Source organism: Pleurodeles waltl, chromosome 10 (genome assembly GCF_031143425.1).
Source record: "Pleurodeles waltl isolate 20211129_DDA chromosome 10, aPleWal1.hap1.20221129, whole genome shotgun sequence".
NCBI lineage: Eukaryota > Metazoa > Chordata > Amphibia > Caudata > Salamandridae > Pleurodeles > Pleurodeles waltl.
This window is the reverse complement of record NC_090449.1, coordinates 915,461,568-915,486,032: the sequence shown is the minus strand read 5'-3', so window position 1 is coordinate 915,486,032 and position 24,465 is coordinate 915,461,568. Positions and strand designations below refer to the sequence as shown.

At 43.7% G+C, this 24,465-nt stretch overlaps 1 protein-coding gene across 3 annotated transcripts in view; it reads left to right on the top strand.

Moving 5' to 3' along the window:
- LOC138262023 (ATP-dependent translocase ABCB1-like) overlaps positions 1-24,465 on the top strand; it is a 935,493-nt gene that overhangs the window by 228,509 nt on the left and 682,519 nt on the right. For all 3 annotated transcript variants that reach the window (XM_069211682.1, XM_069211683.1, XM_069211684.1), the window contains one exon: positions 6,598-6,722. In XM_069211682.1, coding sequence (XP_069067783.1) covers positions 6,598-6,722 — 125 coding nt within the window. The remainder of the gene's footprint in view (positions 1-6,597; positions 6,723-24,465) is intronic.

The window sequence follows — 24,465 nt, the reverse complement described above, 5'->3', positions numbered from 1 at the left end:
TAAGAAAACTGTCGTTTTAAGAGCTTATGATGATCCACCAGTGGTAAAATGTTTATGAATGAATGAGTTGATGTTTAGGTTAGAGTTGGTTTTAGGCAGATCATCCGTGGTTTGCAGCAGAAAATGTGCTTGCTAGTAAAAGCTACTAACTTAGGATCATATTTAAGAAAAATAGTGCTGCACTGTTTCTTGCGCCCCTTAGCGCCCCCCTAACACCACCATGTGTGCACCGTATTTAAAATACGGCGCACCATGGCGGTAGTTAGGAAACTAGCATCAGAATTTGTTTATGCTAGTACGGAGCTTTGCAAGATTAGCTTTAAAAATGTTGACGCTCATCCTGCAAAGCTCATTGTGGCCCATCATAATCAATGGTGTGCCTCCTTTTAACTTTTGCTTTGAGCAGGCGTTAAAAGTGAACAAAAAAAATGATACAAAGAAATCTCTTAGATTTCTTTGTGCCATTTGTTCGCCCCCCCCTAAGAGGGAATGTCCCCTTTACATACATTATGGCTGGCACAGGCATAATGTAACGCAAAGGGTTACAAAGTGGTGCAATGGATGCATTGCGCCACTTTATTAATATGGTGCAGGGATTTTGGCCTCGTTGAGCCACATTAGCAGAAAAAAATGACACTAATGAGGCGCTAGGGGCTCACAAATATGCCCCTTGGAGTTTAGTTTGTGGTCAAAGTACTCTCAGGTGTTTTCTCTGGGTGCAGCAAAGCAGCTAAAAGCTGCGCTTCGATCACTGGTTATCATTTGAAGTCAAAGTACCTTCAACTAGACTCCCATCTTTCGTATTATCCTATACTCACAGTTCTTGCTAAGAATAACATTGTCATAAAACACTTCTGCAAGTAAGGGTTCTAATAACCCATTCTTCCACAATCTGTGAGGCCAGAAGAAAAACCTAGCAGTATCACTGGAGAGATTCCAGGTGATTACAATTAAACAGTAAGCTAGTTACTTGGGCCCATACTTATTGGCTATTGGCGTAGAGCAGCGCCACAAGTCTTGTGCTGCCCTAAGCCAATGTGAAAGGGAAGGAATGCACCATATTAATTAAATATGGTGCATTCCTGTCCTTTCCCCCTGCGCTGGCACACAATTGGCTCCTTAGTGCCAACAAAGGAATCCTTGCACTGTGGAACAAGGATGCTTGCGTTGCATGCAGGATTGTTTAAGTGCAGGAAAGGAGACCTTCCAGCACAAGAACAACTTTGAGAGGTATTTTCCTTGTTCTGTGTGTGCTGTCTATGAATACAGTACACATGGAAAGAGGTAAAAACGAGGTGAAATGGAAATATTTCTCCTCACTACTTCTGCTTTGGGACTGCGTAAAATGTTGGCACTGCCTCAGGTTTACATGATTAAGTAAATCTGGGGCAGCCTCTAAATCCATGGGTGTTGCATGGGAAAGCCCACTGCATCGCCCTCAGAACACCTCCCAGGTGGAGTAAGGCAATTCAGTGACTTGCAGTGTTCTATCTTACTCCACATCAATAAGGCCATGCAAAGCCAGGCAAAGCCACGCAAAGTGGCTTTGTGGCGCCTCATAGATATGGTTGAGAGGTTTGCGCCACCGGAGCATCAAAAAAGGTGAAAGTCTGGTGGCACAGCCTCTCATAATAATTATGCTGCTTGGTCTGCAACAGAAATGTGGCCTCAAAAATCATCAATGAATCTCTAGGTAGCTTAGTTGCGCATTCAAGACTAGTACGAACGAGATGGTGTGAAAGGTTGTAACATCTGAAAACAGAGCAAAATATCCAGCATGAGAGTTAGGTGTGAAATCCTTCAGATGTATACATAGCCTTGAAAAAAGAGGAAACTTTTAGCTCAACACTCACAAAATCGCCACAGCAGCTTCCACATTGGTCTAATTAAGTTACATTTCTTTGAGGATCTCCAGTTTATATTTCCAGTCCTTTGCAGTTAAGCTGCTGTTGCCATTCTGTGCAAGTGCATTCTCCGAGTTTACATTTCCAACAGACCAGGTTTTAGCACAGATTGCCTCTTAAAAAGGCCTCTACAGCACATCCTAGCCATCACTATTTCATTTGTAGCAATAACTGCTAAATATTGCTTGCCCCTTTACATTAGGGGAGGGTGCTCCACTTGGAGCATGTTACAGGGTGACAAAACGTTCCCAACTCAAATAACAACACAGACTCTTCTTGGCAATCCAAAGATAATATTTACTAACTGTCGCAACTGGGACTGCACCTCAGCCCGCTCAAGTTACCTCTGAGAATTTCCTTAAATGGATGTTCGCAGCCAGGCCTTTTTATACAATACAACGCTTTATTACATATATTAAATAATAAGTAATTTGCAAGTTACAGATTCAAGATGGAAAAACAGGTAAAGACGTGTGACCCCATAACCCTGAATTCCTGAATCAACCCATTACACATTCTTTACTATACTTTAAACAATGCTTTATGACAGGGCATCATTAATCTAAGAATGCGTGGGGGCTTCATAGTAGATATAAGCTCCTTAGAGTGTGTACTGGCAGCATTGTGTACCTGAGGCCTCTGTGTGCTCAGAATTTAGTTTATTTTCTGCACCCATTGTTTAACCAAGCACCTGTGTGCTCTGGGCTAAAACTTAAAACCGTTTCAAGTTTCCTATCCCACAACATTCTTAAGTGAACTTTTCACCTTGTTTGTATCAGGGTGTGAGTTGGGCCTAAACTGTTCTTTTACTATAAACAGCTGTGAGGTTTCTGCTTGGGCCTGGTGTTGTGCAATATTTTTTTATTTCATATTGTCTACATCGCATTATTTTTTACATTCTCTATAACAAGCAAGGCGTTCCAAAACAACTCTGCCAACCTCCATGTGGCAGAGGTTTTCTCGCATGTGGCTCGCCAACGTTAAGTTCGCAAGCATGTGAGAGAAAATCAAGCGCTAGACCACCTCCTGGAGAGATTTCTCAATGCGGGCAGTTACAGCAGGTCACTACTCTCTAGTTGAGAAAGCTGCCGTTAGCGTTGAGAAAGCTGCCGCTCCAGTAGAAAATCTTCTTGAGTGGCAGAAAGAAGTAGCGCTCTCTGGTGCACCTCGTGCTGCCATTCACACCGATTGTACAGATCGGGATAAGCTCCCGGCACTAAAAATCGTCGTGAGCAGCACAATGCACAGAATTTCACCGCTTCCGAAACTCTGCAAAATCTTATGGAATTTTAGATAATTCCCCGAAATACTGCAGAGTGAAACTCGGCGAGTTACACCCACCCCTACTTTACATCAACTTTTGAATTTTTGAGTGATTGTCTGTAAATATGGAAAAGGTTTACCATTTTACATAGCTTAATGGTATTTTTGGTGTAGGGATAGTAAACGCATGGTAGCAGTTCGTCCCCCGGAGCAAAATAGGAGTGTCTTTTTCTATAGTACTCTATTGAATTTGAGAAAATATATGAACATATCTCACTTATTTACACATAGTCTTGTAAGCACACATTTCCTCCTACTTCTGTTGCACACAGTAAACATAGTTGTGAAAAAGTATATTTAAAAGGTACAGAGCTTGGCCTCAGGCAAGGTGGCCACCATAAGAGTGTGGTCTGCAGGATGAGACCTTTCAGGGTGAGACCAGCACAGTACTGGACAGTCAAGAATGGTGCCAGTGCAGCTAAAGGGTCTGTAAAGCTGAGACACTTCCCTGCTGCTACCAATAAGTAGTAATTTGTTCAGCAAAACCGCAATTGAAGCAAATCATGTCAAGGATGCCTACGCATATTTCCGGTGCTAATGCAAAACCTAACCACCTGGAGCGTGGCAGCTTCCATCAGAACATTCCGTCAATGGCACACTACTAATGGACACTCGTTGTGAGGCTCAAATCAGTCTTGCAAGTCTCTGTGAGAGCGCCGGCCCTGAGTAGAAGGGGACAGCCCCTCATCCACAATTATCTGCAGTTTGGGTGCACCACTATCAGGATATTTGATGTCCTGAGCTTGCCACATTTACTGTGACCAGGACCTGCGGCAAACCCCTTGCATGTAGCTGTGAAATCCAGTTTTTCCCATTGTGCCCGAATTCACTGATTCCTTTCCTTTTCCTGTGATAGTCAGTGATGACAAGGCCTGAAAGATGTATCTAAGGGCAAATGACCTTGCAGGGCCTTTGGTTGTGCATGGCCTAATTAGGACCCGGGGGCCCCGTCCCTGTAGACTACATATAAATGAAAGGAAAATAGGCTTTGCAGCCCCCATCATGAGCTTTTATAGACTATTGCGACCACAGGCCATATTTTTTTCAAAGGGGAGTTGTGCCATGTGGCTACCCTACCTGGAGCCAATATTAACCTGGGGACCCTATCCCCCAGGGCCATATATATTTTTAAAGATGCGGAGGGCTGCATGGCCTCCCTCCTAGAGCCTCATCAGGCCCCAGGGACCCCATTGCCCGGGCCTTTTATTATTAAAGGGGAGGGAGCTGTGTGGCTCTCTTCCTCAAACCTCATCGGGCCCGAGTGATCCCACCCCCCATGGCTGCATCTATTTTGATGGGAAGGAGGGAACACGGCCCCTTTGCCAGGCCTATTATTGTCCCAGTGACCCCATCCCCTGGGGGCCCGCATTTTTTTATGATGGGTGACCTGGGGCCCACCCAGGACACCCACCATGTTTAATGATGAGAGTCACGAGTGGAGTCTCAGCAGGAGCCATCATTGCTCCCCCCTGCGGGGAGCAGCTATTTATGTTGGCCCCTCCTAACAGCAGCAATACCTTGATATGATTCCATGTTTACATCAACGCTATTTAGAGGAAATTGACAACAGAAAACCTAAGGCTTGCCGCACATTCCTAAAATGCAGAGTATTGTTTAGGTGCTCATACATTCAAAACATGCCTGTTGTCAACCATGTGTGTCGGAACATGAGAACTTGTACCAGCAAGTTAAATCTATAAGAAAAAGAGAATGGAGCACACAAAAAATAGTATCATCCTATTAGCAATATTCAGGTAGTCATGACTCGTTAAATGTATAAGAGAAACATAATATGAATTTCCACGAAAGTGGTATCAGCGCAATATATATTAATCAAAAAGTTGAAGAAGAAAAGAATAATTTTGAGATTAAGTAAATCATATACATTGAATTTAATATGTAACAAAAGAATTTAAATGGTTCCAAAAAGTAATAGACAATATAACTACAGTTCCCCATACATGAAACAAATTCACCAGAAATAGAACAAATATATGTGTTACATCAACTAACGAGTGGTTCATCCCCTAATCTGATCATACAAAGTCTCACAAATTGGTTAGAGGGATGAAAACTATCCACTCTGAAGATTAAGAAGCGGAAGGATTTCTCTTCATCCAATAGAAAGAAGGATAGTCTGGTTCATCCAAATTCAGCCGACACGTGTTTCGTCCTCCAAGGGACTTTATCAAGGCTAAGGCTTTTTAACTTTTCAAAGCTTTTAGAACCTTCATTGTTTAGAGTAGATAATGTTGGTCCAAAGTAATTCAATAGTCACGAAGAGTCTGCGCTTAAAAGTCTCCTACATTTGAAATGAGTCAATATAGGTCCAACATGATCCTGCCATCCAAAAATAAGGTGCCTTTCTAAGTAGTAGTACGTTGTCCTTAGTCAATCCTTCGGTTTCTACTCTAAACAATGAAGGTTCTAAAAGCTTTGAAAAGTTAAAAAGCCTAAGCCTTGATGAAGTCCCTTGGAGGACGAAACATGTGTCGGCTGAATTTGGATGAACCGGACTATCCTTCTTTCTATTGGATGAAGAGAAATCCTTCCGCTTCTTAATCATCAGAGTGGATAGTTTTCATCCCTCTAACCAATTTGTGGGACTTTGTATGATCACATTAGGGGATGAACCACTCGTTGGTTGATGTAACACATATATTTGTTCTATTTCTGGTGAATTTGTTTCATGTATGGGGAACTGTAGTTATATTGTCTATTACTTTTTAGAACCATTTAAATTCTTTTGTTACATATTAAATTCAATGTATATGATTTATTTAATCTCAAAATTCCTCTTCTTCTTCAACTTTTTAATTAATATATATTGCGCTGATACCACTTTCGTGGAAATTCATATTATGTTTCTCTTATACATTTAACGAGTCATGACTACCTGAATATTGCTAATAGGATGATACTATTTTTTGTGTGCTCCATTCTCTTTTTCTTTTACATCAATGCTATGTATGATTTATTTATTTGTTTATTTTTAGTTTAACTCTTTTTATTGGTAGTTCAAGGGATAGTGAGAACATTTGTGCACAAATTACAAAGGTCTTGGTACGACGTACAGGACTGGCGTCATACGAGTGATGGTTACAGAGAGCCCTTAAATACATCAATGTGAGCTTAACAGCATACGTCAAAGCGTGGTGTGTGTACTCACCAATGTTCCTACCATACCTTCTGCTTCCCCCATGTGCAGAAGGCTAAACCCTCCCGTATCCGTGTCCACAAAAAAGAAGCTGTTAAGAACTGAAAATAGAAAGGAGAAAAGGGAAGGAAACACTTCCCAGAACACACACAGAGACGACATTGAGTGTGAGAGTTTGTTTTAACCTAAATTCATATATACATTCTTTCACAGGTCCTCGGATCATTGGCCGCTAAGGAAATATCTGCTTCTGCAAAATCAGGAGCTGTGGCAGAAGAAGTTCTGTCTGCAATAAGGACTGTTGTTGCCTTTAATGGACAGAAAAAAGCATTGGCAAGGTAAGCTTTGTTTTTCAACTCATAATACAGTTTCAAGGTGCTGGAAAGTGATAGTTTCTGGACATCTGAACATAGTATCAATTGTTTCAAGGATCATGCAAATTATAGTGTACGAACAGACTTTTCAAGCAGTATAAATCATAATGGTAACACTCTACATACTTTTGTACACAAAAGTTAAAATTATAATAAATCAAATATGCAGTGTTTAAAGTCAAACTATTTTAGCTTTAGCCACCCTGTGTGGCAACAGGGTTCAGATCTCTCCAGGGAGATATATTAATCAGGCCTGTATCTCTATAAATATACAAGAACCATGAATCACAGCACTCCCTAGTAAGAGGGGTAGAGCCTCTGAGGGTTTAACCATCTGGGTCAAATTAACTCTAAATTGTAGAATTCAACAGCTTTCTATTGATTCCCCAGATATATTAGGCATTTTGTTGCAATTTGGGCCAAACCAGGGAATAGACATTATTGATGACTATGCAAGAGGAAGTGGGGGGGGGCATGGCTTATCGCACTCTCCTCACATTAGAAACATTTCTGAGGCAGTGTCCTTAACATTACAACTTTATTGTGACAGGTGATTTTAATACCACCTTTGAACCTCTTGATTGGGACGACCTCCGCATCACTCATGAGGAGGACCAAGGGTGGTCCATTCCCTTTCCCGATAATCCACCTGTTAGCAAGTGGTCGCAGGCAGCTATCCATCTAAAAGCCTTGACCATTGAATTTAGGCTTAGGGCCCTCAATGGAAGGACTACATCAGATGTTGACAGTCGTCACACATATAATAGAGTCAATCACACAAGCAGAATTGACTATTGTCTTGTTGATTTGAGATTGTGGCCACTTGTTCTTGATATGATGGTCCTTGTGAGGACAGAAAGTGACAACAACCCGCTCTTAGCACAAATGCTTGTTTTTGCAATCATTTACTTTTGACCAGTAAGTCTACCACTTTGCGGTGGACCTTAGCATGACTAATGACAAATGCCACCTGAAATGGCACCAGATAGTAGCTTGTCCAGACATCTTACGCGCCGTGAATACTGTTTCTAATTCTCTGCTATCCGGTATCAAGGCGGGAGCTGAAGCTGTAGTTTACAATAACCAGTTGGTATCACTCCATTTCACTTGCTTTGGGAGGACTGCAGCACACTTCTCTGTAGGCATCAAAACTGATAGTGGTAGACCCAAAGGCAAGCAACTTTGGTTTAAAAAGGAATGCCAGGATTTAAGTAGGTCACTGGTTAAAGCCATCAAATCAGGGAATATCATCTCTTTTTATTTGATTAGGAAATCTTATAAGGCACCCATTTGCAAAGCCAAACAGGAACTAGATGAACGGTGGTGGGAACAATTGAAAGATGCCTCGCTAGAAAAAGACTGTTTAACAGTCTGGTCCCTGGTTGCAAATGGCTCCAATAAACCTGCATTGGAAATAGTAACAAATATTGCTGCAGCAGATTGGGAAGAACACTTTAGACAACTGTATTCTGTCGACTTCTCCACTCTAGCTGGAGCGTCCCATTGGATTTCTCCTGTTTTTATGAGTCAGTTGGCAAGTTCTGCCCCCACTCAGTTGTTTACACTCTCTGATGTTGTGCACTCTCTTGGAGCGGTCAAGCGCAGCAGTACACCTGGCCCTGATGGTGTTCCAGCTGATTTATTCCTGACTGACATTGATCTTTGGCCTGGCTATATTCTTCTTATATCCAACACAGTTGTTGCCGGGGCTTCTATTCTGGGCTCGTGAGAAGGATCAGCTGTTGTTCTGATCCACAAAAAGGGTGCTAGGTCGTTGCCCTCCAACTATAGGCCTATCAGTCTTTTAGATTGTCTACAAAAAGTATTTTTTGTCACTGTCTATTGGGTAAGATCCAATACTGGATGTCTGGTCTCCATATGCTCAGTCCCCTGCAAGCGGGCTTCCGAAGGAAAATCTCTACCATAGACCAAGTCTTTAGGTTCCTGCTTCTTTACATGAAATGGTTTTAATTGGTGGAGGGAACCTCTACGTTGCTTTTGTAGACCTGAAGTCAGCGTTTTACTTAGTACCCCATGCCAAGTTGTGGAAGGTCCTTTTAGCTATGGCAGTGCCGCCCATGTTCTCTCTCTTCTTATACGTCTTCATGAGGACAACTATTAGTCATATCAGGTGGGGCGATCAAGGTCAGCTAACCAACAAAATTCCAGTGTTAAGGGGCGTACGTCTAGACTGCGTTCTGGCTCCCACCTTGTTTTCATTATGTGTCAACTATATTGCCTCATATTTGGCACAGGTAGAAACAAATGCATCTTCCTTGGGAGCAGACAAAATTCCAATTCTGTTAATTGTGGATGACACCCTTGTGATCTCCAAGACCCCGAAACTGCAGAAACTTCTAACACGCTTTGAGGAGTTCTATTCCGCTAGGGGCCCGGAGATCAATTCTTTTAAAACCAAACTGATGTCATACAACCGCATAAATCTTTTAAAGGGAATATTGTCCTCAAAGGCACCCACCTTGAGATGGTGAAATCATTTAGCTATTTAGGCTTATCTATTTCATATAATATGTCTCGGAAGGCTCACATTGCCAAGGTGACACTAAAGCACAAGCAGGTCATAGGTATTCTTATTAAGGAGTTTGTGTCGTCCTACACAAAACCTATTCATCCGGCACTTCAGGTTTATGAAGCTAAAGCCATGGGCTCTGCCCTTTAGGGTGCAGAATTATGGGGCTTTTCCAATGTGTCTCTCCCTCAGAGTACTCCGCTCCTTCCTTCTTTTCAAGGACTTGGGTGTCAGGGGAATCGGGCCTAAAGCTTGCTAGCGCCCACTCCTTTATTGGAAGTGGCTTTGGATCAATCCGGAGTTAGCTCCTTACGTTGCTGCCCTTCAGGTTGTGTTGAAAGCTGACCATTTTCTTACTGTCCCTTGGCTCGGAAACATCAAAGAAACACTATACCGACTTGGGTTGTGCAAGCTATGGGATTGTCCTAGTGCCTCCCTTTTCCCTTCTAAAGGAGTTCTAAAGAAGCTTTATTGGAGGCCGGTAGACTCTGATGAGCTGTGTGGCATGGACCATTCAAGGCTGACATGTGATTTTATCAATTTTAAAGTGTACAAATATTAAGTTTATTGGGACGAGATTTTGGTCCCCAAAGATAGGAAGCTCACTTCCAGTTTCGTGTGGGGGCTCTCCCATTGAGGTCATTTACATATAAAGCATTGCCCGGGGGGCTTTGACTAGTCCAGCATGTAAGTCCTACACCGAAGATCTCCCTCATTCTCTATTTGTTTGCCCTGCCTATACAGTGCCTCGCTGGAATTGGCTTGCTCCTGCCTGTAGGTTATTAGGTGTTCGTAGACATTCCACTGCTATTTGCATTCTTAAATCAGACTCTCAGCAGGTTTTAACTGTTTCTGTTGCTAAATTCCTTAGAGATATGTGGATCCTTAGATCAAACATTTTACTTACTCATTTGGATACTGCTCCTTGATTGTATATTTTATCTTTGTATTTGTAAATTATTTTTACTAATGTATTTCTTTTTATTGTATGTGTTTCTGTGTTGTACTTTTATGGCCCTGGGGGCAGAAATAAAGTTTTAAGATATAGAAATAGCTGTATATTGAAATATACATTAAATTACATATAACACATATGCACATTTCATTATACCCTATTAGCCTTAAATACCTCATCAAACATTAATAAGCAAGCATTGACAAAGTCCGTAGGTTTGACTTTCAGTTTCAGTTCATAGGCCATATATATTGACTTTGCAAATATTTGTAAGTAATGCATTTGTCCCATTAACAATGGATGCATATGCTACAATGATAATGCAATACGAGATAATAAACCCAGGAATTTCTGAACATCTCATATCCAATAAGGGGTAGCTTTAAACTCAGAGAATGGCATCTCACCATGAGCAAACTTTCCTCAATCTAAACTGCAGAGCTTAACAAGCAAGCACTGCGGAGCAGAAACAAACACCTTTCAGTGCATCTCAAAAGTGCAGTCAGCATGAGGCTTTTCCTGCACTGCACAGCCGAGCTGCAAAATCTCTCCAGCACTGCTCATCACATTCACAATGTATTTAAAAGGAGATTGACCCTCCCATTATCTGCTGAGATAATTGGGGAAATGAATGAGGAGCGATTAATGAGTTAATGCCTTTGCTGCTGCAAATTCAGCACATTTTCTTTCTCCATTTGTTTTATATTGACATTGTTAGCATAGATTGGAGATAGCAATGTCATTACTCATTGTTTGTTTTACTCCTTCAAATCCTTACGATTTGAGGTGCTCCGCACCCCCGACAGGCACTTCCTTTAAGTCCTTTTATCCTATATGCTACATTCAGCATAAACCTGGCCCTCCCTTTCTCTTCCCAGTGTCCTGCTGCTTCCACTTCCGGCCCCTGTATTCATATATTACCATGTTTGTTTGTGCAGCGCTCAGCAGACAGCTCCCCGCTCATGTGCTGAGCTGGGATGGGGAGCAGAGTCAGTTATGACAGCTTAATTAAAGGCAGGATGGAGCTGTTGAAATGCTCTGAAAAGAGGCACCACACTGACACAGATACTGAAGATGAAGAAATGATTTCATTTGCTAGAGGTGAGTTAGAGTCTCTAATAAAAAGAGGATGTTAATGTTGCCCTGTCCGAACTGTAGGAAAAAATACAAAAAGTATCTGCCTGAAAGTATCTGCTGGAGCAGACGAGGACCAAAATTAGTGTCCAAAATGAAAATATGTGCAGGGACAGCAACTTTTGGATCTTCTTAACCACAACAGATAAGTTCTAAATTTCAGAAACACACCAGTGCAGGGGAAAGATGAGTTTTTGTACAGTATACCTTATCATGTTCTGGTGATGTACTGTTTCATGATGTCAAGAAGAATGTGTTGCAAAAGGAGTGGACAGATTTGGACAAACCTTCCTTTGGGGAAAACTAGGATAGAAAGGTATGCCGGTCACACTTCCCAGGCTCTGCTCAATGATTTCTAAACACAGTTTGACTGTCTTCAGGGGAAGTCTGATCCTAACTGTGATTTTAAAATGGAGTTCCATCTGATACATCCTTCCATACTTTATGGTAATCAGCAACAGTGGGTAGTGCTTTATTTGGCAATAGAAGACAACTTTAGTTGGATCTTTGGAAACTGTAATTCTCACAATGTGTTTAGAAATCATTTGTCTTTTCATGGACCTAAGTTGTTGGGTAAGAGCTTAACGATGTAGTGCAAAAATCTGTAGAAAAAAAGAATGTTCTCCAACCATTCAGGCCTTCAACTAGGAGAAAATCTTTTTTTCAGGAAAGAGCTTCTCAAGTTCTGTAGGAGACTCATCATCCCTTTCAAGGCTGGGCTATAAGCTGCAGAACCACCTTGTGAAAAAAATCCCAATCTCAGTTTACTGAGAATGTCCGAAAAGAATGACTATGTGCTGGCTCAGGTAGGGTGTAGGATTGCAAAATTCTTCGCTCGGGGAAAGCTTTCTTTGCGACAAATAAGTTACTTCAATTGTAAAGAATGGCTATTGCATAGAATTCATGTCTTTTCCGTCACTTCTCTTGATTTTGTCAACTCAACTTCAGTGGCTCTAAAACAGAAGAGAATCAATGATATCCAGGATCAAAAGTCTACTTTAGAAAGTAACTAAAATTTCTGTTCCGGACTAGCAGAGATGACTTTGTTTTTATTCAAGAATCTTCTTGGTTTTAAATGTTGATGGGACAGAACGATTATTGAATTGAAAATTTTGAACAGATTTGTTCATTGCACCTTCTTCCGAATGGTGAGTCTGCAGGCAGTAATTCCTCTCATAACTCGAGGCAATTTCTTGGTGATGCTAAACTTACAAGACACATATTTTTATATGCCGATATATAGGCACAGTAAACAATATCTGAGGTTTGAGGTGGAGAGTCAACACTACCAAGTCAAAGCCTTGTTGTATGAATTGATCCTATCTGCTTTGATTTGCCCCACTCTCTTCTGCACGCCACAGTGACCATGACGTTTCAGGGTCTAGGAGACAGGCACTTGGATTGTCTGAAGTGGTATTGTCCTGCTTAGTTGGGATAATGTTATGTTATTTGGATACATTTATTGCAGGGGTTTGTCCGAGAGTGGGGTGGAGTGGACCAGGAATTAAAAGATCTTTTTTGCCACATGAAATTGTTTGAGGTAATGTTGTTATTGCCTTTTATATTAGGATGTGTTTAGATTGAGGTGTTTGACCCACGCAGTAATATTCTCTGGCAACAAGTTAAATTTTGCCTCTGAGGGAGGAGGGTGGTGGTTTAAGATTTCATTGACAAGCATGTAACTGGAGAGACATAGTACGATGTACATACTCTAGGTAGTAATATGTGTTTCACAGATCTTAGGTGGGGTCAAGTGTGGATCGAAGAGATCGCACCCTATGATGCAAAATATTAACCTACTTACCTGGAATGTCCAGGGATTAAAGAGCTATAATAAAAGACATTAGCTATTCTCCTATATTAAGTAGTGGCTTTCTGGTATAGTGTGTCTTCTGGAAACACACCATATTCTACAAAAGCACACTAAATTAGTTATAAAATGTCAGGTTCATTGGTACTCTGCAGTTCACTCTTCACATGCATGAGGGTATTAATGTGGGCAGATTGAAGGGTGCCTTTCAAAATCAGTGATGTGAGACAGGACACTGAGAGGCACTAGCTCATGATTGTGTGTCTTGGATGATGTGCCTCTCTGCCTCTTTAAAGTGTAAGTGCCCAATATAGATGAAATCACATTCATCCCCGAGATCCTGGAATCAACATTGCCACCTCTGGGCATTGCTATGATCTGGACAGGCAAATTTAATTGTGTTATGTGTCCTGTGATGGACACACATCCATCGAGAGATGGTCCTTGTGCCAGGATGTCCATGGCAGCTCAGACACCCTCAAGATAGAGTATACTCGTAATACTCGCCACTAGACCATTTTTTTCATAAGTCATGAGAAATGGGCTGATTGGATTGAGATGACCTACATGGGCAGAATCCTTCTTGGGTTCACTCCCATGTGGTACTCAGGCTCCATCTGTGATGGGTACCACCTAGTGGCTGTGGATCCAAGCATAATTGACAAAGAGTTTGTTGTCCACTTTTTGCAAATCTTAAGTGCACATTCTGAAATTTACTGGCAGTCAACTACAAAGAGGGCCATCTAATGAGAAGCTATTAAAGCAGTGGGGGTAGCTAGACAGCTTGAATTGAAGTGGTAAGCACAGACTGCCCGAGATAGTCAGAAATGCACCTCTCTGGGGAGTAAATGAAGTCACCTGAATAAGACCATTAGCAGATTAGCTAAATATACCCATCAGATATTCTGACAGAGAGTACATCGGGAGGGAAATAAGTCAGGTGTGCTACTGGCTTGGCCTTCATAAGGAACTTAAGAGAACATGTATCAACTCCATTACTGAAGATGCTGGCTAGATCCAGGATGTCATTACCACAGCATTCAAATCACAGCTACAAAGAATTATGCTCAGGTGGAGACTCCTGATAAATGCAGGCTAACTGCTCACTTGAGGTCATCAGGACTGGCTCAACTGCTGATGGATCTCCTTGAGAAGCTGGCTCAACATATAACAAGCACAGAATTTTGAGCAGCCCCAGTAGACATGCAAAGTGGTAAAACCCCCAGGACGGATGTACTTCAGCCTGGCATCGCTTGATCTTGAAAATGCCCTTGAACCAGTTTGTTGGGAAAACATGTTCGGGTTATTGCAAGAAATTAATTTTGGGCCTAGTTTGATCCAATAGATTAAACTGCTATACACGTTCCTGAAGCCAGAGTTAAAACAGGATATTGGTGACAGGAGGTTTTGATGTACGCCAATGACACTCTGTTTCATATGAGGGATCTGATCAATTCAGTGTCCTGCTTGCTGCAGCTACCTGGAATTTTAGACAGATGTCAGGGTTCACTACCAACTGGAAATAAAACAGATGTGTTCTCCTTGGGCGCTCGAGTGGAAGAACAGCTGAATAGGCAACCAGATGGTGCAGCAATCCAGTTCTTTTAAATAGTTGAGGATACAAATATCCCAAACCATGGCTGAAAAACTCTCTGCTCTATCCTCTTCTGATGGAAACTGCCTCTGTCCTTTGTAGGCATGGTAGCTGTTTATATGAAGTTCAGGACATGATGTGTCTTTTGCCCTGGTCAGACTTTCAGCGGATCAACACAATGCTTACTTTAATAATTTGGAATAGCACACATCCATAGATTTAACTAACTTCACTTAAACATTTGAGGAGGGTCATTCCCAGACTGTTATGTTGTGTGGTGTATTGTGTGCTGTCTGTTATGTGTTATATGTTGTATTATGTTATGTTATGTTATCCCATGCGACACTTAGCAGCCGGTGTGTGAGGTCAGCTCGGGTAGACTTATTCGAAGAACAAAGTATTCAGCTTCTTGCATATGTGGCAAAGAGAGAAGGAGGCTCTGCTGTGTTGTGGGAGGTCATTCCAGGCTTTATGAGCCAGGTATTAAAAGTCACAACCCCCTGCTCTGCTTTTGTGTATGCATGGGGTATGTGCTAGTGAGTCCAGCAGGGACGTTGGTTGGTCCCTTGGTTGTCGGTTGGTGGAAATGAATGCAGCTAGGCAGGACCTGTGTTGTGAAGTGCTTTGTAGGTGTGGGTTAGGAGTTTGAAGTTTGCCTGTTTGTGTATTGGGAGCCAGTGGTGTTCCCTAAGGTTAGGTGTGATATGGGCTCAGTGTGGGAGGTTGAGGACTTGTCTGCCTGCTGTAGTTTGTATGGTCAGTAGTCTCCTTGTGAGCTGGTATGTTATCTCTACATACATGTTGTATGTATGTATAGTCTAGTTAGTCTTCTGGTGATAAAGGCTTGGGTTATCATTTTCCTGGTGCTGTCTAGTAGCCAATTGAAGATTTTCTTCAACATCTTGTGGGATTCTAAGCAGGATGCCATGTCCAGTTTGTTGTCTTTGTTGATTTTGTAGTTCCTTGCTTGTGAGCTAGGTGTGAGGGTGGGACAAAGGTCTGCCTGCCATGAAATTGAGTCCCATGTTAAGGCTTCTATCCTGAAGATCAGAACTTTGGTCTTTTCCGAGTTGAGTTTGAGGCAATTGGCTTTCACCCAGGTGGCTTCTTTGGTTATACATGTAGTGACCTTGTTCCGACTGTTGGGTGTTTTATCCAAGAGGAAGTATCAGTTGTGTGTCATTGACATATGTGATAATGTTGAGAGTCCATATCATGTCGGCTAGTGGAATCAGGTACATGTTGTGGTAAACACTGGACTGAGGGAGGAGCCTTGTAGGACTTTGCAGATGCGTTCCTGTGTTTCAGTGGGGTAATTGGCAGTTTTGAATCTTCTGATAAAGAAGGAACAGATCATCTTGAGGATGTCCCTCGATGCCTGCTTCGTTGATCAGAATGGGGTGGGAGATGGTACTGAAGGCTGCTGGTCTAGGAGGATGAGGACTGCATTTTCCCCTCTGTTGAGGATCATCCTAATTGGGAGCAGGTACTTCTTGCGGCTGTTACCCCTTAGCTTAGCTGTTACCACTTGATTTTACAGCGGGAATCTCAGACTGTGCCATATCTTGTGGCACTGATGTCTCCAGTGTGGGACTGTTTCTGTAGGTATGTGGTGGCCGGTACTCCTTTCATGTCTGACATGGACATCTGGCCCTAGCTGGCTTTTCTGGATTTTAGACTAGTTGCCCAGGTGAGAGGCTGACTGAAGGAAGGCTGTTGGGAGTTTTGGGATCTGTATGAAGGGAAAATATTCATAACATGTCAGGAAGCCGGATAAACATTTAAGATTTTACCGGGCCAAATTTTGGACTTTGATAAGTTGTCTACAGTGGTGCATAGGTGTTGGCTGGGTTTCCTGGGGCATGTTAATGTTTCAGGTTCTTCCGGTGAGGAAGGAGCAACTCCACTTGAGGGGTGTCCCTAGATTCCTGCTTTGTGGAGTTGTCGGATCATAATTGGCTGGGAGATGATGTTGAAGGCTTCTGATAGGTTTTGGAGGATGAGGGCTGTGGTCACCCTCTGTTGAGGATCATCCTAATAGGGAAAAGGTGTGTCTTGCAGGCTGTTACCCCTCAGGGTAGTTGGGTGTGTAACAGTTGACCTTACAGCTGGAATCTCAGACTGTGCAATATCTGTTGCACTGATGTCTCAGGTTTGGGACTGTGTCTGTAGGTATGTTGTCGGAGGTACTCCTTTCATGTCTGACATGGAGATCTGGGCATATCCTGCTTTTTGGGATCTTAAATTTGTTGCCCAGAGGATGAGTTGGCTGAAAGGGGGCTGTTAGGTGATGGGGGATTTGTACGATGTGGTGAATGTTCATATAACTTCGGAAAGCCAAGTAAAAATGTAAGATTGGACCGGGCCAAATTTGGGACCTATGCTAAGTTCCCTGCCTAGGTGTTGAACAGATGTCCTAGGGCAACCTTCAGAAAAACAGAGGATTACAGGTGGGGTACAGATGTGTATCCTTGATCTAGATGGTGCAAGATAGAAAATATGAGGTAATTGGGAGCATGCCATTAGTAGCCCATTTACACAATCAGAATGGGAGAGTTTAATAGGGTACCTCAAAAAGGTGTCTAGTAATGCCCAGATCTATTTTGTACAGTTTGTACATGCCTACATAGTGCCCCTTTATCTTTAGTAAAATGTACCTAACGCAGACAAGGGAATGTCCTAGAAGGTGCTGACTGAGACCTTGTCTGCAATACCATCACTGAAGGTTGATTGCTCCACAACACACTGTAGACTGGGCTTACACCGTACGTTTAAAAAATGATAAAATCCAATCTCAGCTTCCATCATTGATATTGCCATTAGAGAAGTGTAGAATAATGACCCATTGGACCCAGCCTGAAGGTCCTTTAATAAAGAAGTGATACAGGGATGCTAAGAAATGGCTGTTGGCTGTATAAATACGGGTTAGAATGGTACAAACTGATTATATAAATCTGAAGATATACAGGATTGATGTCTGATGCCAGCTACATTAATAAAGAAGTAACTTGACCTGCCTCTATGATGTCACTTAGCACAAAGGTAACAAACTACCTGTCTTGTTCATTCGGAGTGCAATAACAAAATAACGCATGTTTGTTTTCACTTTGAATCTCAGAGTTTTGTCTCACATAGTAATCCCTAAATAGCTATCACAAGATGCCTAGCACCAGGAGGCATAACTAGGGAGTGATGGTCTCTACCTTTCCTAATAACTTATTGTCACAAAGAGCACTGATCCATAGGCCCTTACACGTTGTCATTTTAAACTGAATCTTTCTCTAATGCATCAGGATCTTTTTTAGCTACCTCACCTGACGGTACACCACCCCCCACTACTGTCTAATCCTACACCAGACTATAAAAGCATGCTATCACAGGCGTTGGGGTGAACCAACAAAACTTACTAGAACAGTTCTAATGATCCCATACTATAAATTTATAGCCTTGAGAAAGCCCCAGACTCACAGGCACCCAAGGGGCGAAAAACGTGTTGGCTAGAATACATGTACTAGGAATGTAGTTCTGCAAATGTCAGTTGGCATACATGTACTAGGAATATAACTCGGCAAATGTCTGAAATACATATATAATAAGAATGTAATCCTGCAAATACATAAAATAAGGAAACAATAGAACACAAGCAATACTCAAAGAACCAGACTTGTTAAAATATGTAGAGTGATACATTTCTGATATTTTGGTGAACTCAATACAACCAATACAAACTGTGTGATAAGTAAAAATGACTGCAGAGGAATTTCTGGAATTCTTTGTAAAATCACCTGGAAAATATCCCAATAAATACATGTGACACATGCACGTAGTTTTTTGAGTTTATTTACTCCAGCAAATTGTAAAAAATTGACCTTTGGAAAATAGATACTCTTCTTGAAATAATTAGGTAATTGTATAGGTTTTTAAGTCTTCTCAATTTCAAGTAATGAGAAGTATAAATATTTTGTATTGGCAGTGTTCTTTTTGATCTTCGCTCTATCCTCAAATTGTAATGACAGGGACAAAGAGCATGGGCGATAGGTAATTATTACATTACTTACCGGTACTTTTCATTATTTTGAGTCATTGTGCTCCTTGTCCCAGACCTGCATGGCATCCTTTTCCTCCCGCATTCCAAAGTGTAACACTACTACAAATTATCTCTGTAAAGGTAGGCTGCTCAGAAGGGGCCAAGTTTATGTTAAACGTAGTGCATATGGTAGAAAGACTCTTTGTAAGAAATTGTGTTGTTGGTTGACTGGGGTTTGAACCCCAGTTATGCATCAACCACGATCCATATCTGGATTAGACACAAGCAAACCCCAAATTAACCTTTGTTCAACCCAGTGGTAGCTTACAACAAAGCAGTCAAGGTTAACTTAGAGGTAATTTGTAAAGTATTTGTACAAAACTTCAAACAGTAACAGATTTTAATAAATAAAGTAAGACCAATTTAACAAAAATCCAATTATTAGAAACGGGGATATTGAATTTTAAAGTTTTATGTAAAAATAGAGCCAAAAAGCACAAAATGCTATTGAAGGTATCTGGTCGCAGCAGACCGGTACAAAATTTCTGTTTCAGGTTGAACCCAATGGAGTGCAGGCTACCCACAGGGTGCCATTAGTCCAGTTGAGCAACGTTCCTTAAATCCTGGTTGCACAGCATTGTGTGGATCATTAGCAATGATGTATTGCACAACCAAGATCGATTCTGAGATGCAGAGAGGTTACAGTGCAAGTTCCTGTTGCATCAATGTTGAGGATCCTGCCAATGGAGCTTGCGATATAAAGTTCAGTGTCGGGGATGCATTGCACATTCAGGGCATTTGGTAAATTCCGAAGAGCGTCAGAGCTGCAATGCAGCAGTTTAGCATCATCATCAAAGCTGTGATTGATGAGAGATGTGAGGATCTGCTCTGGGGAAGCGTTGCAGGATGTAGTGGCAATGCAAGTCTTTTGCAGCGGGTCAAATCCACATAGCAGTGATGATGCATCAGTTCTGTTCATAGATGCGCCGCTTAGCTGAGGAGATGTATCACTTCTGCTCTGGGATACATCACTCAGCAGAGATGGATGTGTTGGTTCCACTGGAAAGCACTCTAGTCTCACTTCCAAGGGTCCAAGACTGAGGTGGCACCACTTGGCAGGATGGACTCAGAGGTGGCAGAGTCCAGGTACAGAAGCAGTGTTGGTGAAATTATGTTATGTCCCTGAGTCCAGCTAACTAACCCTTGGGGTCACTCTGTTCAAAACATGCAGGCCCAGTCCTCCTTACTCAGATAGGAGGACAACAGGCAGCAGGTCAGTGCAGAAAAGCAGCAGTCTAGCAGATTGTCAGTCCATGGAGCAGTAGAGCAGTCCTTCTTCCTGCCAGAGTATTGACAGATCCGGAAGTGTACTGAAGTGGTGGTGTCTGAGGTCCAGTATTATTACCTTAGTGTCCCGGTTCTGGAAGGCAGGATTAACTTCTAGACAGTCGCTTTGAAGTGCAAGTAATTCTCTGCCTCCCCTGCCCTGGGTCCAACCTAGCTGGAGGGACAATACAGGGTCTTTAGGTCCTTTGTCTGTGGACAGGATGCAGCCTATTAAGCTGTAAGTGAGGCTGTCCAGCCCCTTTCTCCCATCCTGCCCCAGATGACCTATCAAGTCACACCTAAGCTACGGTTTTGTGTGACTATGTAGAAGGAATACACAAAGTTCAAATGCCAACTACTCCCAGTCGTGTGACCACAAATAGGTTGTAGGCACCAAATGTCTTTTGCAAGAAAATTCCTTTCTAAAAGTGTCATTTTCAGAATTGCAATTTAAAATCTCACCATGTTAGTTTTAAAATGTGAGTCAAGAGACACCAAACTTCGTCTCTGCCCATTTGGAAATTATACTTATAAAATGTAATAAGGTAACTCCAGTGCTATCCTATGTGTTTTTCAGGACAGGACATGAAAACCTAAAAAGCACATGTCGTACTTTTTAAAGACATAGTACCGTGCTGTTCTGTGTGAGCCCCTCACCTTAATTCCAGGTGTTCCGATGGGGCAATGACAATTCTCCAATCCTGGTGAGGACTAACATGACTGCGATGAAGAGTACATTCCCCACTCACAAGACGTCAAGTGGAAGGGGCTTTTGGGAAGTGAAAAAGAGAAAATACCAGCTTCTGCTTCATGGACCACAGAATCAGACTGCTGGACCCTGGACTGCGTTTTGTGTTGGGCGTCAGGACTTCTGATTTCTTAAAATAGTGGGTTCTTGTTTTTTTAGGATTCTGGGTGGCAAAAGAATTACTTCATTAATATATTGAAGTTACATAAACAGTTGTAAATTGCATAATGTCAGTTGTTGTTGACACATTGTGCATATGTTTCTATAAGTCTGAACAAGTCCGTCCCTCTTTTTACAATACTTTCAGAGTCTCTGAGGCAATGTCCAAACTCAAAAGCAAGAAATTTGCTAAAGGGCTTCTTTTTGTTCTGGTGTAAACTCTTACAAATAACAGTTCTGATAAACTTGTTCTATTTCCAATCTCCTAATTGTTAGGGGAGCGCTTGTTACAGGAAATAGGTCTTTCCCTAATGTCTGTTTCGCGGTATCTTGGATTACCACCCAAATGATAAATCTCCCTAGTTCTTATTGTCATAAATTATTTAAAAGACAGAGGCCCTCATTACAACCCTGGCGGTTGGTGTTAAAGCGGCGGTAATACTGCCAACAGGCCAGCAGTAATAAAAATGGAATCATAACCACGGCGGAAACCGCCAACACAGACAGCCACTGTAACACTCCTACCGCCATGGCGGTAGCACAAACACCACTGCGGTAACCGCCAACAGCCAGACGGAAGACAATGTACCGCCCACCCCATTACAACCCACCCATCTGCCAGCTTTTCCGGGGCGGTACCAATGCCATCAAAAGCACAGTGGAAACAGTACTTTGAAGGAAAACCACTCACCTCTCGACCCTCAATGAAGAACCAGGACACCACGGAGCCTGAGCTGCAGGTCTTCCACAGTCCACATGCTGGTGCTTCTGCTCAGACACCAGGTGTACCAACAGCGGCGACGACGACCCCGGTGAGTACTGCACCTAGCACATAAGGGAAGGGGGGAGGAAAAAGAGAGTGACACGCAACATGCAACACCCCCACCCCCAACACCATACACACAAACACATGCAACAACATTACAAATACACCCCGTAACTCTCTGGAATAACACAAGCAAAAAAAGGAATAGAGTCAAATGAGTGTTATATTAGAAATAGTCAGAAATACGTTAATAATTCAGAAACAGTATTTACAAAATATACAATATGTACAAAAGGGGGGACAATGTCCAGTCAAAATGTCTGTGGCCCACTAGGCCAAAACACATAGGCCAAGCCCACACTTGACTCCTATCTCAATACGGAGAGAACACTGCAGGGGCATCAGGTCAAAAACACACAGGCACCTCAGGGGGACAGGGAAGGTGGGGCACCTCAGCCGGAAGATGGTACAATGCCACTGCTCCTGGAGGGGTCTCCATGCCCACTGCTTGGTCCTGGGGAGTGCAAGACCACAGTCTCTCAAGTGGGTGGGTTGCCCACTGCTTGGTCCTGGGAAATGCAAAGCCATTTGTCTCTCAAGTGGGTGGTTTGCCCACTGCTTGGTCCTGGGGAGTGCAAAGCCAGAGTTTTCCAAGTGGGTGTCTGCCCACTACTTGGTCCTGGGGAGTGCAACGCCACTGTCTCTCCAGTGGGTGCCTTCTTCCACTGGTTCTGGAGTGGGCTTTGTGCCCAGTGTGCTTCATCCTGCAAAGGATAGGGTGAGTGTATGCCTTTCTCCACTGGTTCTGGAGGGGGTTTTGTGCCCAGTGTGCTTCATCCTGCCAAGGATAGGGTGAGTGGATGCCTTTCTCCACTGGTTCTGGAGGGGGCTATGTGCACAGTGTGCTCCATCCTGCCAAGGATAAGGTGAGTGGATGCCTTTCTCCACTAGTTCTGGAGGGGGCTTTGTGCCAGTGATGCAGCACTTGGGGTGTGCCAGGTCACAGTCCCTCACCTCGGTGTTAGAGCCACGAGATCTGCAGTGACCAGGATGCATGATAGTCCATGGAGGCAGGGCTACAGTCCATCCACCGGTGGCTATGGCTGCGCAGTGGTGGTAGTGCCGGTGCTGTTGGGGGTGCTGCCAGTGGTGGTGGGAGGCTCCAGCCCTTCTCCTGCAGCCTCGGACGGCTGCCCACTTGGGCTGCTGGCAGTGGTGCTACTGTCAGTGGTGCAAGTGGCGGTGCTTGGGGCGGTGCTTGCAGTGGTGCAGGTGGTGGTGCTGGCCGCAGTGCAGGTGCTGGGCCTGCCAGTGGTGGGGAGAGGCTCCAGCCCTTCTACAGCAGCCTCGGACGGCTGCAAACTGGGGCTGCTGCTGCTGACAATAGTGGTGCTTGCGGCGGTGCAGGTGGCTGTGCAGGTGGAGGTGCTGGCCACGGTGTAGGTGGCGGTGCTGGCAGTTGTGCTGGTATCCACCAGGCCTTCACCTGCAGGCTCGGACGGCTGAAGTTCCTTGCCTGGTGTTTTGTGCTCCTTCCTGCCCTTGGCAGCTTGTGGTGTTACCTTGAGTCTGGCAGCTGGAGTCTTTGCTATGGCCTTGCTGGGTGGTTGTGGCTCCTTCCCCTTGCTGGATGCTGTAACCTTCTTCACCTTGCCAGGTGGCGGAATGTTCTTTGCCTTGGCAGGGGTTGTGGCACACTGACTGGGCTGACGGGTGCCCCCTTTTCGCCTCTGACAGCTGCAGAAACCACAGCTGCTGTGGACTTGGTGGCTGAGGTGCTGGGCTGTGTTTTGGCCTACTCTGGCCCAAGGTGAAGGATGGGGGAGGGGTAGGGAAGAGGTGAATGTTTGCTAGGAAAAGCTTCTTAGGGACATTGGGGCGGGAAGAGGGTGAAGGTTTGGGATTGGAGGAAGAGGGAGAGGTTATAGGAGGTGTCAGTCTGCTGTGTTTGGGTGCAGGTGCATGAGCTGGATGCTGTTGTGAGCTGGATGGCTGTTGGGCGGGTGTGTGCTTGCGTTTGTGTTCTTTGGAGAAGGGGTCACAGACACAGTGGGAGAGGACACAGGGGACGTGTGCAAGGATGTGGGGGTGGTGACTGCCAGTGAGGGGTGTTTAGTGATGGGCGTGCTGGTGATGGAGGTAGTGGATGAGGATGCATGCAGGTGTGAGTGGAGATGCTACTGGGAGGGAGGTGGATGAGGAGGAGGAGGGGGACACAGTGGAGACAGTAGATGTTGGTGTGTCTGCATGGGGATGGTGCTTGAGTGAGTGCCTGTGAGACGAAGTGTTGTGCTTGTGTTTGCCTGAGCCACGTCTGTGTGTTGATTTGGGTGAATGCTGGTCTGAAGGCGTGCATGGGATTGGCTGGGGTTGAGGGGATTGGGACTGGGTAGAGTAAGTTGGAGGGGGGAGGCTGGAGACAGGGACAATGCCTGCCATCAGTGCGGAGGCCAGAGCCTGAAATGCTCTCTGTTGGGCCGCCACACCAGAGTGAATGCCATCCAGGTATGCATTTGTTTGTTGCTAATGCCTCTCGACACCCTGGATGGCATTCAGAATGGTTGACTGCCCAACAGTGAGGGATCTAAGGCGGTCAATAGCCTTCTCACTGAGGGCAGCAGGACTGTCTGGGGCAGGGCCTGAGGTGCCTAGGGCGAA